This window comes from Archocentrus centrarchus, chromosome 16, assembly GCF_007364275.1.
Source record: "Archocentrus centrarchus isolate MPI-CPG fArcCen1 chromosome 16, fArcCen1, whole genome shotgun sequence".
In the NCBI taxonomy this organism is placed as follows: domain Eukaryota; kingdom Metazoa; phylum Chordata; class Actinopteri; order Cichliformes; family Cichlidae; genus Archocentrus; species Archocentrus centrarchus.
This window is the reverse complement of record NC_044361.1, coordinates 26,245,702-26,262,086: the sequence shown is the minus strand read 5'-3', so window position 1 is coordinate 26,262,086 and position 16,385 is coordinate 26,245,702. Positions and strand designations below refer to the sequence as shown.

At 38.9% G+C, this 16,385-nt stretch overlaps 2 protein-coding genes across 3 annotated transcripts; both read left to right on the top strand.

Moving 5' to 3' along the window:
• Positions 1-4,471: 4,471 nt before the first annotated feature.
• Positions 4,472-10,732, top strand: LOC115795032 (gamma-aminobutyric acid receptor-associated protein-like 1). Its single transcript, XM_030750792.1, has 5 exons — positions 4,472-4,667; positions 5,923-6,012; positions 7,616-7,694; positions 8,193-8,311; positions 10,275-10,732. Exons 2-5 carry the CDS (start codon positions 5,923-5,925, stop codon positions 10,338-10,340), a joined length of 354 nt encoding a protein of 117 aa, XP_030606652.1. The 5' UTR covers positions 4,472-4,667; the 3' UTR covers positions 10,341-10,732.
• A 401-nt stretch (positions 10,733-11,133) lies between these two features.
• Positions 11,134-16,296, top strand: LOC115794271 (C-type lectin domain family 4 member E). Of its 2 annotated transcripts, XM_030749672.1 has the most exons (7): positions 11,134-11,280; positions 11,501-11,599; positions 14,210-14,317; positions 14,610-14,738; positions 15,102-15,253; positions 15,385-15,482; positions 15,835-16,296. In XM_030749672.1, exons 1-7 carry the CDS (start codon positions 11,190-11,192, stop codon positions 15,959-15,961), a joined length of 804 nt encoding a protein of 267 aa, XP_030605532.1. In that variant the 5' UTR covers positions 11,134-11,189; the 3' UTR covers positions 15,962-16,296. The 2 variants fall into 2 exon arrangements, with proteins under 2 accessions (XP_030605532.1, XP_030605533.1); XM_030749673.1 differs by lacking the exons at positions 11,134-11,280; positions 11,501-11,599 and adding an exon at positions 13,951-14,129.
• The last annotated feature ends 89 nt before the right edge of the window (positions 16,297-16,385 follow it).

Here is a 16,385-nt window from a genome sequence, read left to right as displayed (position 1 = left end):
GGTGGTTGGTGGGCAAAAGGAGTGGAAAGAAGTGCTGTTGAAGATCCGTGGCATTGATTTATTCTTCAGATTATATTATTCGAGTTTGTTTTATGTCTTTTTGTCAGGGGTGTGTGCGTGCAGGGGACCACAGCACCTTCTACATTCAGTAAATCCATTACAACATTTTTCTTCCCCCGACTGACACCTCCGTTGTAAATATCTCAAATCAGATAGGAAAGCCGTGCAACTTCAGTGTAACTAAAAACCACAGACTCAGCCTGAGTAACTCGAAATACGTAACTCAAAATTTTGACTTCTGGACACCGAAAGGGGGAAAAAAGTGTTAAGGAAAGTTTCTTCATCCTTTGCTTAACAACCTTTGAATTGTATTAAATTTTAAATTTTAATATTACATTTTTATTTATTTATTATACAAAAGAAATACACATGTAGTATTTCGTTTATTTAAATATTATTTTGATAATTGGAAATAAAATCTGAGGGGCAGTCAGGTGACCTCGTTGTTGAAGTGGGAGTGCCCTAGCCCGTTAGGCCCATATATGTCTATGCTTAATGCCGCGGTAGCAGTTTTGCCATGGCATCTTAAAAATCTTGGAAAATAGATAGGCAGTTCAGTTACACAGACAAGTTGTATAGGCAGACCTAGTGGTGAGATGACGTTACTGAAGTGGCAGTTAAAAATGATGAGGGTGGCTGATTTTTGTATGTAGTCAGACGATAAGATCTCGCTCTGCTGTCTCTGGAGCTTGAAAAAGGCGACTGGACTTCTTTTTGTTTCTTGAAGACGTTTCACCTCTCATCCGAAAGGCTTCTTCAGTTCTCAACCAAATGGTGGAGAGACCCAGGTATTTAAACCCCTGTGGGCGTAGTCCCCTGGAGGTGGTTATGACCCTCTATTGATCATGTGCTGAACACATGTGCCCAGGTGTGAAGGGGGCGTGGGTCATATTTAATCAGTGGTTTCAGTTGAAACCAACTTAGGACTCCGCTCCATTGTTTCCTGTGGCCTATTGAGGTCACTGGAACAAAGGTGTGAATGGGGGTTGAGACGTCTGGGAAGGGAGCTCAGGACAGCACTGTAAGCGGGGGAAAGTTGGTGACGTAATCCACCTCCTCTGTTCAATGATGGTTGTTCACAGTGGACATAGATGGCTTCTTTCACTCCTCTTTCAAACCATCTGTTTTCCCTGTCCAAAATGTGAACATTGGCATCCTCAAAAGAGTGCCCTTTTTCCTTCAGATGCAGATGTACTGCTGAATCTTGTCCTGTCGAGGTGGCTCTTCTATGTTGTGCCATTCGTTTGTGAAGAGGCTGTTTGGTTTCACCAATGTAGAGGTCCGAGCACTCTTCACTGCACTGAACAGCATACACTACATCGCTGATCTTGTGTTTGGCGGGTTTGTCCTTGGGATGAACCAGTTTTTGTCTTAGGGTGTGACTTGGTTTGAAGTATACTGAGATGTCATGCTTGGAGAAAATTCTTCTGAGTTTCTCTGACAAGCCTGACACATATGGGATGACAATGTTCACACATTCACACCTTTGTTCCAGTGACCTCAATAGGCCACAGGAAACAATGGAGCGGAGTCCTAAGTTGGTTTCAACTGAAACCACTGATTAAATATGACCCACGCCCCCTTCACACCTGGGCACATGTGTTCAGCACATGATCAATAGAGGGTCATAACCACCTCCAGGGGACTACGCCCACAGGGGTTTAAATACCTGGGTCTCTCCACCATTTGGTTGAGAACTGAAGAAGCCTTTCGGATGAGAGGTGAAACGTCTTCAAGAAACAAAAAGAAGTCCAGTCGCCTTTTTCAAGCTCCAGAGACTACTATGACCTGGATAACTGAGAATCTACACAGACATCTCGCTCTGCTGTGTCTGTTTTTGTAATTTCTTTTCTCATCCAGCCAGTGGCACAGCAGTGGCATTTCGAGTGGATGTGAACGAGTCCCTAAATTACCTTTTCAGTGTGTTAGTGTGTCATATCCAGGGTGCATTTTGCGCAGGGTTGGGGGAATTTCACTGTCCTCTGATCTACATGTCCCTGCCTTTGCGAAATTATTTTTTATCTGCAGTGGGTTTAAGAATTTATCTCTCACCACAAAATCAGAAACTGAGCACAGTCTGATATTCTTACTGTGTATGTCTTACACATGCTTGATCATCAACATCAGAATCCTCTACAACAGTGGTTCCCAAAGTGTGGGCTGCGGCCACCTAGTGGGCCATGGAGGAACCGCAAGGCCGCAGTAATAACAGAAATTCAGTTTGAAATTACTCACAAGTATGCAGAGTTACATATTTATCTAAATGTATTTATTTATATAAAAAGTGAATTCAACTCAATTTTATTTATATAGTGCCAAATCACAGCAAACAGTCGCCTCGAGGCACTTTATTGTAAGATAAAGACCCTACAACGATTACAGAGAAAAACCCAGCAGTCAAAATGAGCCCCTATGAGCAAGCATTTGGCAAGAATGGGAAGGAAACTCCCCCTTTTGACAGGAAAGAGAGCCTGGGATTAATAATAACTTGTGATTAAATGCAGAGTGGAGTATAAACAGAGTAAAAAGAGGTGAATGAAAAGAAACACTGAGTGCATCATGGGAACCCCAGAGCAGCCTAAGCTTATTGAAGGATAACTAAGGGAGGGTTCAGGGTCACCTGATCCAGCCCTAACTATAAACTCGATCATAAAGGAAAGTTTCAAGCCTAATCTTAAAAATAGAGAGGGTGTCTGTCTCCCTAATCCAAGCTGGGAGCTGTTTCCACAGAAGAGGGGCCTGAAAGCTGAAGGCTCTGCCTCCCATTCTACTCTTTGGTATCCTAGGAACCACAAGTAAGCCAGCAGTCTGAGAGCGAAGTGGGGTGATACGGTACTTTTTGGTCTTTACGGTAAGATGGGGCCTGATTATTCAAGACCTTGTATTTGAGAAGAAGAATTTTAAATTCTGTTATGGATTCAACAGGGAGCCAATGAAGAGAAGCCAATACGGGAGAAATCTGCTCTCTCTTTCTATTCCCTGTCAGTACTCGAGCTGCAGCATTTTGGATCAGCTGTTAGCTTTTCAGGGAGCTTTTAGGACAGCCTGATAATAACGAATTACAATAATCCAGCCTAGAAGTAATAAATGCATGAATTAGCTTTTCAGCATCACTCTGCAGGATGTTTCTAATTTTAGAAATATTGCGCAAATGCGAAAAAGCAGTCCTACATATTTGTTTAATATGTACATTGAAGGACATATCCTGGTCAAAAATGACTCCAAGATTTCAGTGTGTTACTGGAGGCCAATGTAATGCCATCCAAAGTAGATATCTGGTTAGAGACTACGTTTCTAAGATTTGTGGGGCCAAGTACAAGAACTTCAGTTTTATCTGAATTTAGAAGCAGGAAATTAGAGGTCATCCAGGCCTTTATGTCTTTAAGACATTCTTGTTTAACTAACTGATGTGTGTCATCTGGCTTCATGGGTAGATAAAGCTGGGTATCATCTGAATAACAATGAAAATGTATGCAATGCTTTCTAATAATACTGCCTAAGGGAAGCAAGAAGGTCTGGGTCTGCTGTCTATAACATCCTGCAGTTGGAATGGCTTGTTATGAAGGGCATCTCGTGGAATTTCATTTTAATGGAGAAATATTATGAGCACAGTTTGTTTGCTTTGCAACGGATGATGTTGCTGCTGTGATGGGCCACTACAAATGAGCATCCAACTCCTGGTGTAACCACCTCTTATCCAGTGTCAGCTGGGATAGGCTCCTGCCCCTGTGTGATCCTAGATGGATAAATGTGAATGGATGCATAAAATGTGTACATCAGTAGACTAGTGTTTAAAGATAAAAAATTTCTAATAGAAGTGATCTTTTCCCAAAAAATATGACTGTTGAAAAAAAAATATATATTTTTTTGTGTATTACATGTTTTTGAAAAGTGGGCCCCTGCATGCAGGAGAATAGATATATCATGCAAAATCGGCAGGGGAATTCGAAAATGGACAGACCTTTACAATGTTCAAAATATAATTGAACATTGTGCACACCTTAATGTCTTTCACCATTAAATTCGTTTTGGCTGTTTGATAAACAAAAAGCATGCCAGCAGCGGCAGTTTGCACGTACACGGTAGGAGTTCACTTGCATAAAGTGCTGGCATGTGTCTGCAGGAGCTCTTTTCGGAACAAAGTGAACAGTTCAGATAAAGGGAAAAAAAAAAGGCACGCTGTGCACGTAGACAGGCTGTGTGAGACCATGGGCGTGGGGCCTGGCTCAAGTTCAACGGCACATACAGCCATATATTGGTTATATATGCTGTCACTCAAGCAAAATGAGGCGGTGACAACCGTTGATTGACAGCAGAATCCACCCAATGAATTCTGTGCTTTCCACAGTCAATCCACATCCTCGTCTCTGATTGGCCAGTTTTGCGGCGGGCGGGCTTTAAAGTGTTTGTTGTTTTCGAGGAGCAGAATAAGTAGAGCAGTCGACATCTTTGACAGCGATAGCGGTTTTATACGTAATGAGTGTTGTTTTGAGCTTTTAAAAAGTATTTCGGCTATTTTTGGGGGGAAATTTGAAAACCCAGGGGACCACTGGCATCTGTCTGTTTTTTGACCTGTTTTGACTAAAACTTGTTTTTGTCTTTTTAAGGTATGTGACCAGCAAGTGTTGCGTTATTAGTCATTGCTAGCATTACCTAGCATCATAAACATCTGACGTCTCCCACTTTTATCAACACCAGTCTGTGCATGCTCAGCTATAGACGCAGAGTATCTGGGACTCAGTAATTTCTGTCATTCTTAATGGTTTGGCTAGTTTATAGTTGCTAAGCAGACGGCAAGCGAGCTTGTCCCACTGCTGCTGTTGTGAGAAATGACGTGGCCTAACCTACGTGAACCCACAAACGGGTGTTTCCGTGACCACAGGTATATGTACACTGGATTAAAATCATTCGAGGAAATGTCACGTGCTGTCTTTGTCAGTACTGACCTGACTGAACCTAAAAATGATGTTTTGAAATGCGTTTTCATCGTAAACGTCTCCCTGCGCTGTTTGTTAGAGCTAAATCCACATGTAAGCATTATTTTGTATTCAGCTTTTAAGCGAATCCTGTAAACTTCTAATAAATTTGTTGTTTTTTTTTTTGTTTTTTTCCAAGCGCATTATTGTTTCCCATGAATGATTAAAAAAAGGCCCATCGCAACTTTGCAGAGCTCACTGTGAGGGCTGCATATGTCTTATTGTTTTTGACAGAAATCCCAAGTAAATTTGCATTTGCAAAGACGACTAGTGAGAGTGGCATTTCTGATGGCCGTGTGTTGTGTCAGATATATATATATACAACAAAAACAAATGTCAGATTTGGGTCAAATTATAAAGTTCACAATTTCTTTATTAGAGCATCTGTAATTACAGTTAAAAAGCATCACATCCCCTCATTTGAGAAGCAGGCGTCAGAAGGATGGCCTTTAAACTGTTATTGAAAATGACTGAAAAGAGTCGAAGCAGTTGCCTATAACTTTTGTACTGATGTACTAACTTATTAAAAGAGTCAAAGATCTCAAGAAGTTATTAATCCTTTTAGTGTTACAAACAAAAAAGGTAAAAATGAAGGTACTTCATCAGATTAGTGCAAAAAAACTGTGTAAATGCACCATAAAGGGATTTGCAACCCTGCCTACAGAATGCACACTACATATCTCCTAATACAGGTATGACCTATACAGAACACTTGATCTAAAGATGACCACGTCTTACATTAAACAATGATTCACTCTTCAAGCTGTCAATATCACTTGTTGACTGAATGCACTGGTTGCTGAAGTCAGCTAGTGCACTTTCTCCTTTGTCCGCTGTGTAAATAAAGCTGTTGTGAGAAATGTTGTTTGCTTGTGTATGGTTTCAGATGGGCAGTCAGTACCAGCGCTCAGTACCACTAGAAGTGAGGAGAGCAGAGGGAGAGAGAGTTCGGGCCAAGCATCCTGACAAGATACCAGTGAGTATGACAGCAGCTGATCCAATTTAGTTTATACTTCAGAATTATGTTCACCTGAATATTAATTTTAAAATGCGTTATCTATCACAAGGGGAAAAAAATTAGACTGACTAATCTAAACCTAAGCAACACTCGGATATCAAATTAAATTTTGAGACTGTTTAATGAACAATGTCAAAAACTGTCTAAACAAAGGCAATTCTTCATTAATGAATCTAACTTTAAATGCTGCTTAACTGTGTGGCCTCGTGCATTATAACCACTGCACGTTATACTCCAATCAGACAACAAAGGAAAAAACTTGATGTTAAATATGTGAAAACGCGTTACTGCAAACATTGTTTCTACATCATTAAAATATGAGGAAAATAACATCTGAAAACGAATAAATTGGGACTTAAAAGTGTGGCGCAATGTGCCGCCTATTGTGAACGATGCTCATTGTTCTAAAATTCATGACACGGCTCTCAATAAAAGTTAAATCTAAAATGATAATAAAACAATACAGTACAAACATCCATCCATTCATTTTCTTCCGCTCATCTGGGACCGGGTTGTGGGGCTGCAGCCTGAGCAGTGAAGCCCAGACCTCCCTCTCCACCAGAGTCCTCCAGCTTATGCCTGATTCAGACTTAAGCACTGGGTCTTTGTAGAGCTACGATGAAACCTACATAAGTGGCCGATGATGTTGCTGGGCTTTATGCTTTTGCAGGCGCATTGTGTGTGCTAATAACGTTTCGGTCATGACCCAGTGTTTTACATGTGATGCTGGCCAACAGAAACATAAAATACTGGGATTTTCTTCCCTCTAGTTTTTTTGCATCTTTGTACAAACTTGGTGGAAGTAGTCGGAAATGCATGCAAGGAAATGACAGTGTTTTTCTTGGAGGTGCACTTCAGGTTACATTGTAAAACTTGAAAAATAACTAACAATATTAGACCTAATAAAAATATCAGGCCAAGATTAACAGAGTTAAGGCATTTTCTATAACTATATCAGGGCTGCAGCTCCATCTGGTGACGGATCACTGCATAACATTTAGGACAACCATTTACGGCACTGGGCATCAATTAAAATCTTAACAATTAGGCTAACTAACATTCGGTACTGACCAGTGACCATAGGGAGCGATTAGTCGCCTAGTTGTGCACATTTTTTTTTTTTGGGGGGGGGGCATTCTTGAGCTGTAGCAGATAGATTTCAGAATAATCCTTGTTTATCTTTTACTGGGTCTCAGTTCATAAAGCAGCTGCTGTAGCTACCCTCCCTTTGAGCCAACTGTCTTCTGATTGGCTGCTGCCTTAAAGTGGGTTTTTTCCTGTCAAGGATTACTTGGACATCTGCTAACCTCAGTATTTGACACTTTGGCCATGTTTAATGTGAGCATCCACCATTGTAACTATATATGTGACAAAGTAAGTAAGGACATAATAGGTTCACCTTAAAATTAGTTTTGTAATAATAAATCTTCAATTTATGATTTCTTAAACTTATTTCATATATTTTATTAAGTAATGTGAAGTTATTTGTTCTTGTAGTTGTACTTTTGTGTCTGTCTTTGTGAATAACTACTTTTTTTTTCTTTTCTTTCTTTCACCCCAGATCATTGTGGAGAGGGCTCCGAGGTCACGAGCTCCTGAACTGGACAAGAAGAAATACCTAGTACCCTCTGATTTAACAGGTGAAATAATATTGCTGATACAGAAAAACTTAAAATGTACCATCAAAGAGTATTTGCATATATACTAAGCAGAACATGTTGCATTTTAACAGGGACTGACAAACTATGCAATGTCAAAGCTGTTTTTAAATAAATTTAAGGCAGTTTCAGCTTTACTCTGCTGCAATTTTTCGTTATCAGCCAACACAGGCTTATACAGCAAATATCTGCACTATCCTACAAGCCACCTGTAACTCTTAACTTCCCAAAGCTTTTGGATGTGTCAGTGACACTTCAAACAAAAAGGTCTAGAGAGAAGAGCTATTATTTTTAAAGCTAATGATAGTTCTCTTAGCTGTACATAAGTTTTGTTTTATAGTAACTGAGTCTTGAGACTGAACCATGACTTGTCTCCATCATTTCTTTTTATCACCTTTCTCATCTTAAACACAACGGCTGCGTGTGACACTCACGGACCATCCGGCTCTGTGTATTTCCTTCCTCTTTTTTTTTTTTTAGTCGGCCAGTTGTGCTTCCTAATCCGTCAGCGCGTGTCTTTGAGACCAGAGGAGGCACTCTTCTTCTTTGTCAACAACTCTCTTCCCCCATCCAGCTCCCCTCTTTCTGCAGTATATGAGGTAAATCTGTCTGCACACACACAATCACATGTGGACACACATATCCAACAGTAGAACAGTTACCAACTTTTAGAGATTACTGTCCTGTTCTAAAGCTATAGCACTGTCAAAAGGTATTGACCCAGTCCTCGATTTTTATAGTTTGATAGGAAATGGGTGCAGTGTTTTATTGAAACATGCAAACATACATAGAAATACAGCACATAAAGAAACTAGAAGCACTCAGAGAGCGCAAACCTCCGCCAAGGCCAACCCCCTATCCCGCAACAGTGAAGAATTCTTAAAAAAATTCCTGGATCCAGAACGTTATCCGGATCACCGCCAAAATTTAATCACTTCTTCCTCTTGTCATTTTCAACCACTCCACAAAATTTCATCGAAATCCGTTCATAACTTTTGGAGTAATCCTGCTGACAAACAGACAGACAAACAGACAAACAAACCAACGCTACCGAAAGCATAACCTCCTTGGCGGAGGTAAAAAACAGTTTGAAAGTCTTACCAAAGTTTGGTATGACCACCTTTATTCTTCAACACAGTCTGAGCTCTCTAAGGCAGCTTTCTTGTCATTTCTTGAAGACGTTCTCCAGGCTTCTTGAAGGACATTCAGAGATATTGGCTGCCTTTTTTCCATTCTGTGTCAAGGTATTGTTGTAGTATGCCTTCCTTTCATCAGACCTGTTGCCACTGATTTCCAGTCCCGTTCTTGTGTAATTTGTCATACCTCAGCCTTTCCTCCCTGTTTCTCTTCCTTCAGAATGGCTTCTTGACAGCCACCCCTCCACTGAGATCATTTCTCATGAGGTTTCAGTGAACAGTAGATAGATCAACTGAAGGTCCAGATGCATCTTTCAAGTGCTGTGTCAGGGCTTTGCTGGATTTTTCCCTATTTCTTAAGGACGTGACTTTCAGATACTGTTCATCTGCAGTAGATTTTTTTTTTAGGCCTACCAGTTCTTCTTTTGTCCTCCGCTTGTCCAGTTTTCAGGACACACTGCACACCATGCGGAGAGATGCTAAGCTTTCAGCCAATAGCCCTTTAGGAATCACCTTGTTAATGCAAAAATGTTATTTTATGCCTGTCAGACTGTTATCGTCATCATTTTTTTTGTACGGTTTGCTGGAGAGATGGGAACAAAGGGATTTTTTTAATGCAGCAGGGTGCCAGTAACAAAGTGCCTAAAGGTACAATTTCAATTTGTACCTTTGCCAAGTTGTCTGTTATGTGTAGCCACAACACTAGGTCGTCCCATGAGTCAGGTACCTTTTTATTATGTTTGAATAATTCTAAGGTCAGTGTTAAGTGGCTTAACAAATACAAAAATCATTCCTCTGAAAATGATCGCATACAAGGACTGGACTGAAAATAAGTGAAAAAGCAGCCAATGCCCAAGGAAAAAGTTTGAAAGACCTTCAGAAAGCCTGGAGAACTGTTACTCAGCATCACTTTAAAAAATCACAGTCTGGTACCTTGAAAGTAAAACAGAGAAAGAAATGACGCTCAACATTGCACAGTACTGTATGTCTGCTTCACACTACATAAATGCAAAGCTACCGCACGCACACAATCATTCCACTCTGACCCAGGCACAACACACTAAATATGTGTTCACAGCTTGAAACTGGTTAGACAGATCTGCTTATTCAGCAGTGTTACTTCACTTTTTGTAATCTTGCTAAGAGCATAACAGAAAGTAAACAGAAGAAACGGAAGTGTCATTTCTAAAAGTGATGCTAAAACCAGCACGCTCAGAAATAAGCAGCGAACATCTTGAGACAGTCGAGGGTTTGATTAAATACAAAGGTATTATATATAAAAATTGCTGACTTGCTTTATTTCATATCCATATAAAGGTTCTGTTTGTTTTGAGCAGTTTTAGCGTGGGTCTGTGTCTCCATATGTGCACCTGAGGCCACTTTTCATGCTCATTTATGGATTATTTCTTGCTTTGTTGTGTTTCAGGAGCACCATGAAGAGGACCTGTTTCTCTACATGACCTACAGTAATGAGAGCGTGTACGGCGCCTGAGGGAGAGCAAAAGACTGGAGCAAGAATGAGAGAAGAAAGAGCTGTTTTAAAATGCTTCACATCCACTTTTATTTTCTATAATAGTAGTTTTGATAAGTAACTACCTGCATTGTGGAAGATAAAAACTTTGTACAAAGCAGAATTTGGTGGTTTTAACTTTGAACAGTATTTTAAGGTGATGATGGGTTTACCACACTTAAAGTCACATTGATTTCCTTACTTGTAAACAGAGAAAGGCTTAAAACAAGGAATGTTTTGTAAAAAAGAGGAAGTTACTGCAATTGCGTTGAGAGAGCTCTTTCTTTCTCACTTACCTGTATTTAATGCAAATAGTATTTTTTGTTTTTGTAAATTATCGTGAACTTTTGTGGAAGATAAAGAAAATGCCAACAGTTGTGTGGATCTTTTCTTGTTTGTGTGTCTCCATTTGCCAACAATGTATTGGATGCAAATAGAGAGGAAAAAAAAAAAAGCATTTTCAAATCCATCATATATATTTTTATACAATTTATTTGGTTCATTTTAGAGTTTCACGTTGCTTCTTTAAGTCAAAACCATAAACATTACACATAATACCTGAAAGACGCGTCCACACATCATCAACCTAGGTTAATAATCTGTGGGCACACCTGTAAAATAGAAGCGTTTAAGCAAGAGGTGTCTGGTTAATCTTTACTGGTTAGGTGAGTCATATTTTGTGTTCATTTAAATCAGGCATGAGCTTAATTTCAACTTTGATCTGTGTGACTGCAAGACAAGTTACGTAACCCCATTGTCAGTTGACCAGGGAGGTCTGAAAGACTCGCCTGCAAAATCGAAACTTTGAGAAAACAGAACAAGAGAGGAGCCATGGAGATGCAAGAGATTCCCAAAGAGAAGGAAAAAAGCAAAGAAGATGATAAAGGAGCAGGTGAACCGATGCTGGAAGTCGAAATCAAAGGTAATCGATGTTTACATTCTACCACTGTTTAACTGAAAGTTATGTGTGCAACTCAGGGGAATTTTACATAAAGTGTGCACACTGCAAAACATTCAGAATCTATTTAATAAAAGTTCTGAAAAGTTAGATTTTACTTCGGAAAGTGTTGATTATTTGAAAGCAAACCGCAGATGATTTATTTCTCTTGCTAAAATGTGTCTGTCTGTATTTTTATCTTTAGAGGAAGCAGAACCAGACCCCTATGCTAAACTGCAGGCTCCATCTGAGAATATCTATTCAGAAGCTTTATCTAGTGGTGCTCCGGAAAAAACAACACCAGGTACAGTTTTACAATAAATGTGCGTGTCTTCAGTATGTGTGTGAAAACCTTGGGAGTTGACCAGTTTGGCAACCACCAATCAATGTGTCCAAACTTTTGACTAGTGCTGTATGTTTAAGTAAAACATAGAATTTAGCATCATTATTTTACAGAATAATCACAGCATGTAGTTTTCATTTTTATAGTTTCTACCATCCTGCAGATAAATAACAATTTCCAAGGAATATGTTGGTTTATCACAAAAAATGATTCATCCAGAGGAAAGAGAAAAAAAAAGCAGAAGTGTTTTTATTTTTTTTGTGATCTTCAAATTGCATTACATTACTGTAAAATGTGTTTGATAGTGACGTACGCAGTGATGTTGCACATGTTTGAATCTTTGAAGCACTTACTGTCTGTTTGTTAAATATTTTCTATCTCTGTCCTGATTTTCAATGTATTTTTATGTTTTTGCAGTTTTATCTAATTTAAATAATACTGCAACTGTCTTTTTTTTTTTTAGTTTTTTAAGTTTAGTTGGTTGTTTTCTTGTCTTGCCTTTACTGTTCAAGTATTCATGTTGTAGGGCTGAAAACTTAAAAAAAAGAAACACTCTGCTTCAGATGTGACTAATTAATTAATGGAGTTTGCAGCAAATTAATTGACTGACCACCTCATCTCAAATTAAGTAATCATTATTTTCATAATATTTCTGCATAAAAATCATTCTTTGTGGTCACCATGACCAGAATTTTATCTGCACTATAATTAATTATGAGGCCATTGATTTCATTGTGAATGGGGTACAATTGTACTATCTTATACCAAATATTTACACATATTTATAATGCTAATGATATGCATCAAGAAAATATGTTTATACCAATATTTATGCATTATAATGCAATATTTTTAAAAAAATTATTTGTTGTGACAGAAGTTAAATAATGTCAGTGATACTGCTCTCTCATAATTAGAAGTACTACTAATACTACTACCACTGCTATTAAAACAGTTTTTTTTTTTTGACAGAATCTATAATCCTGACATAAAAGAGTAATATATAGACAAACAGAACAAGATATATTGGTAATACTTCATAATACAGAATCATTGAAAATAGAATAATTGTTTCACTTTATTCTCTGTAGTTGTAAAGCTAAAAACAATGAACAAAATGTCCCGAATAACTAAAAAACCAAATGAAACAACATGATCAGGAAACAATGTGTTTCCTTTAACTTATAAAGAAAAGACAACAACAATGATAATAATCTGACAAATGTCACTCCTTTCCTCTGTTTCAAGTATTTTTTAGGTACTGAAAGTTACACACTAACTCTAGAAGAATTCCATGGTAATATTTTTAAATTACCCTGTATCTTCTGGGCTGTATCATCAAATGCTACAGCTACAATTTATGCTGATGCTTTCATTTGCACCACTCATTAATATAAGCGTGAGGATATTTCTGAATTATGCTGAGTTCACGGGTTTTTCTTCATGCACCATTACACCATTTCAATCCAGTTTGTCGGCAGCAAAAATCCCCCAAAAAACACAGATTTCCACCAGATGTAGTTTGAAATAGTGCTGTTAATGATGTTCAGTGAGAGCAAATTCACCATCAGCCTGAAGTAAAGATAGTCTGACAGGAAGTCATATGTCTTCTGTTGTGTTACTTTAAAAAGAACCAACACAATTTGAACTCAACTTCTTGCTAACCACATTATTCAGTGTGTGAATGCAGTTAGGTTTTTCATGTCTAACTCCCATTGTTCTCGATTGGGTGTTGTGTGCAGTGAGCCAATTTAGCTGTTGGAACAACATTAATAAATAAATAAGATGGCATGATGAAATGACACCACAGTGTGTGTAACTTTTTATGATCACCAACCCACAAAAAAGTCAACAAAGCACATTAGAACTTTTTTTTAAAATTATTTTCATTGCACTGTTGAGGTTCAGTCTTGCTCTCTAGAGTTGCTTCATTAAGTTGTCACCTACTTCCCTCTTTCTACACAAATCCTGCACTATAATCTGATATTTACAGACTAATATTTTAAATCTGCATCAGTGACGTGCGTGTGCTCTGTATCTGCAGAGCATTGGACATAAATACTGATCTGAAATGACCTCAAAAAGAGGTTTTATCTGCTGTTTTGGAGGAGAAAGTCTTCTGTATCTGTCTGTGTTTTTCTCTGAACTCTCACACACACACTCATTCTCAAAGAGAGACACAGAGAGAGATTAAATTTGGGGGCATTCAAGGACAAACCAGGGACTGTGTTCCATGAATAGTTTAGGAATCAGTGAAGGTCATGTTGCTATGGTGATGAGACAAAGGGGGGGGGGGGGTGTCCTATAACTGCACTGCTGCAGCCAGTCTAGAGTCAACAGAGAGGAAGACGGAGCAGGACAGAGGAAACAAGCTTTCTCCCAAGTACCAGAATGTACATTAAATTCTGCCGCAGTTATGCTGAGGATAAGAAAGATGAGGCTGGTGAAAACTTGTCATCCAAATTATCGGTTGAACTGGGGGCAAAGAAAGGTGGGAAGAAGCAGCTTTTGAAGGCTTCATGGCTGTCTTTGTTGTGCTCATTAACATCTGTTTGATGTCTTCCTCCTCAGACAAAGAACAGACTGAAGGAAATGCACGTCTGTACCGTGCCGCGTGTTTATTCCTCACATTAATCTGCATCGTCCTTCTGGTGGTTGTCATTATCCTCGGCCTGAAACGTGAGTATCCGCAGCCATGGATCTGAATTCATGCCAGCACTATGATAACAAACGACTGCTGGCGCCATTATGCTTCTAACACCGAAGCAGATTATGGAAGACTGTAGATCCTTGTAGAGTAGAGCAGGATCAAAAAGACTACAGGTATACAGTTTATTTATACATTACTTTTATTCTACTTTTTCGCATAACAATAGATAACACAAGAGTAACATGTTACATGTTGTTTTGCTGCAGCCTCAGGGCACAATTCTTTCTCTCAAATCTCCTCCCACTGTGCTCTGATTTCTAGTGCAAACAGGATCAACAGCCTGCCCAGTGACAGAGGAAACTATACCAGCAGACCAGAGAGGTTGTGCATTGGCTCCAGCATGCACCTTCGAGCGCTGCCAGGCTCGCTTCCCAGCCATTCACATTAAACGTGAGTGTGCAATTAAAACAAGAGGTGGTGGTGGGGGGGGGGGATTATTTCTCAATCATAATGTTTTTAGTGATAGTTCTGCTTTCACAGTGATTCAAATTACATTTTTAAATGGGTCTCAAAGAATTTACTTCCTGTTCTTTTTTTCTTTTTTCTTTTTTTTATTAGAACAGGAAAACATTTTGTGACCATTTTAGATTTCTGTGCAATTGGAAAAATACCTGCATGACGATTAAAGTTTGACAAACAAAGCCCCGTACAAAAGAAAAGCTTAAGGTTTGAATTCTGCATCTGACCAAAAAAGCTTTCTACTTTTAACTAACTTTTCACAATATATATTTTTTTCATTCTCTCTGCTTCCAGACATTGGCTGCAAGCAGTGTGCTGAAGGGTGGCTGACCTTTGGCCGATCTTGTTTTTTCCTGTCGACTTTTAGACTGAGGTGGTCCGAGAGCCAGCAGAACTGCACCTCCAGAGGGGGCTCTCTGGCTGTTATTACCAGCAAAGATGTTCAGGTGGATATGATACCACTTATGCCACTCTCTTCCTTCCTTACTTGATTTATTAACTGTGTCCTTTCAGTTGCCGTTTATGAAGTGTTAATAATTAACTAGTAATTACATGTGAACGGTGCTTTCTCCTTTAGGATTTTCTGACAAAGAAAGGGAATCTCCAATACTGGATTGGCACCAGTCAAAAAGGCACTGAATGGACCTGGGTTGACAACACTGAGCTGCAAGAGAGGTTCTTATTCTGTCCTTGATAAATCTTGAGACAGATGACTGAATAATAGACTAGTCTAGACATAGTTATTTGTGGTTTATAATTGTGAAACTTGCCACTATTGCACTGTGCAGTGCAATCCTTTTTTCCTTTTCAGCATAGTAGGAAAGTCACAGCACCAATTCAGTAATAAATTATGTGTACATTTACATGTGTTAGGAAGCTTGCCAAAAACAATAAATAAATACATTTTAAAAAAGGGTACAGCTGCCACATTAGATTACAAGTGTACCTAATAAAGTGGACACTGCCCAAATTAATGAAGAATCCGAATATTGCAGTATCATACTCAATGACTTTCTTTTGTTTGCAGCTACTGGGCAGAAAATCCATGGAATGGGAACTGCGGGATCCTCGACAGCACAGCCCCAGCAGACAAAAACTGGTTCAGAGCTCCCTGCCACTCCGCCACTTACTTCATCTGTCAGCTGCAGTTCTGATGGCGTCTTTCTACAAGAACAATCTGTTCTGTCAACAAGCATCAAATTCTCCAATAAAACGTCTAATCATGTATGTTTCTATTATCCAGAAAAGAAATACAAACAAGCCTCTTAGCTAACAGTTGCTAATAGTTTAACACTTGAAGAGTTGTTTAATTACTCTAGGTTGTCATAAGTCATATTTGCTTGCAGCGTTGTGTGGAATAATTTCTGTTCTAATATTTGATACATTATTAATGGTGCTTTTAAGCTCGAATCAGATCTCACTCTTTTGCACTGTATGACTTTATTTTCTGCTGTCTGACTATTTTACAAATAAAGGCCAGTAAAACTTTCTCAAGAAAGTTTTATTCTACTATAACGGTATTCATGCAGCTACATGATAAGCTGAATGTCTATGTTTTGCTTTCTTAGCATATGTTAC

Bases quoted from the DNA above. Each gene is read 5' to 3' on its own strand.
- LOC115795032 (XM_030750792.1), top strand. From the start codon at position 5,923: ATGGGCAGTCAGTACCAGCGCTCAGTACCACTAGAAGTGAGGAGAGCA. The intron at 7,695-8,192 runs GTGAAATAATAT...TTTTTTTTTTAG, and splicing joins AGTACCCTCTGATTTAACAG to TCGGCCAGTTGTGCTTCCTA. The intron at 8,312-10,274 runs GTAAATCTGTCT...GTTGTGTTTCAG, and splicing joins CTCTTTCTGCAGTATATGAG to GAGCACCATGAAGAGGACCT.
- LOC115794271 (XM_030749672.1), top strand. From the start codon at position 11,190: ATGGAGATGCAAGAGATTCCCAAAGAGAAGGAAAAAAGCAAAGAAGAT. The intron at 11,281-11,500 runs GTAATCGATGTT...TTTTATCTTTAG, and splicing joins GCTGGAAGTCGAAATCAAAG to AGGAAGCAGAACCAGACCCC. The intron at 11,600-14,209 runs GTACAGTTTTAC...CTTCCTCCTCAG, and splicing joins TCCGGAAAAAACAACACCAG to ACAAAGAACAGACTGAAGGA.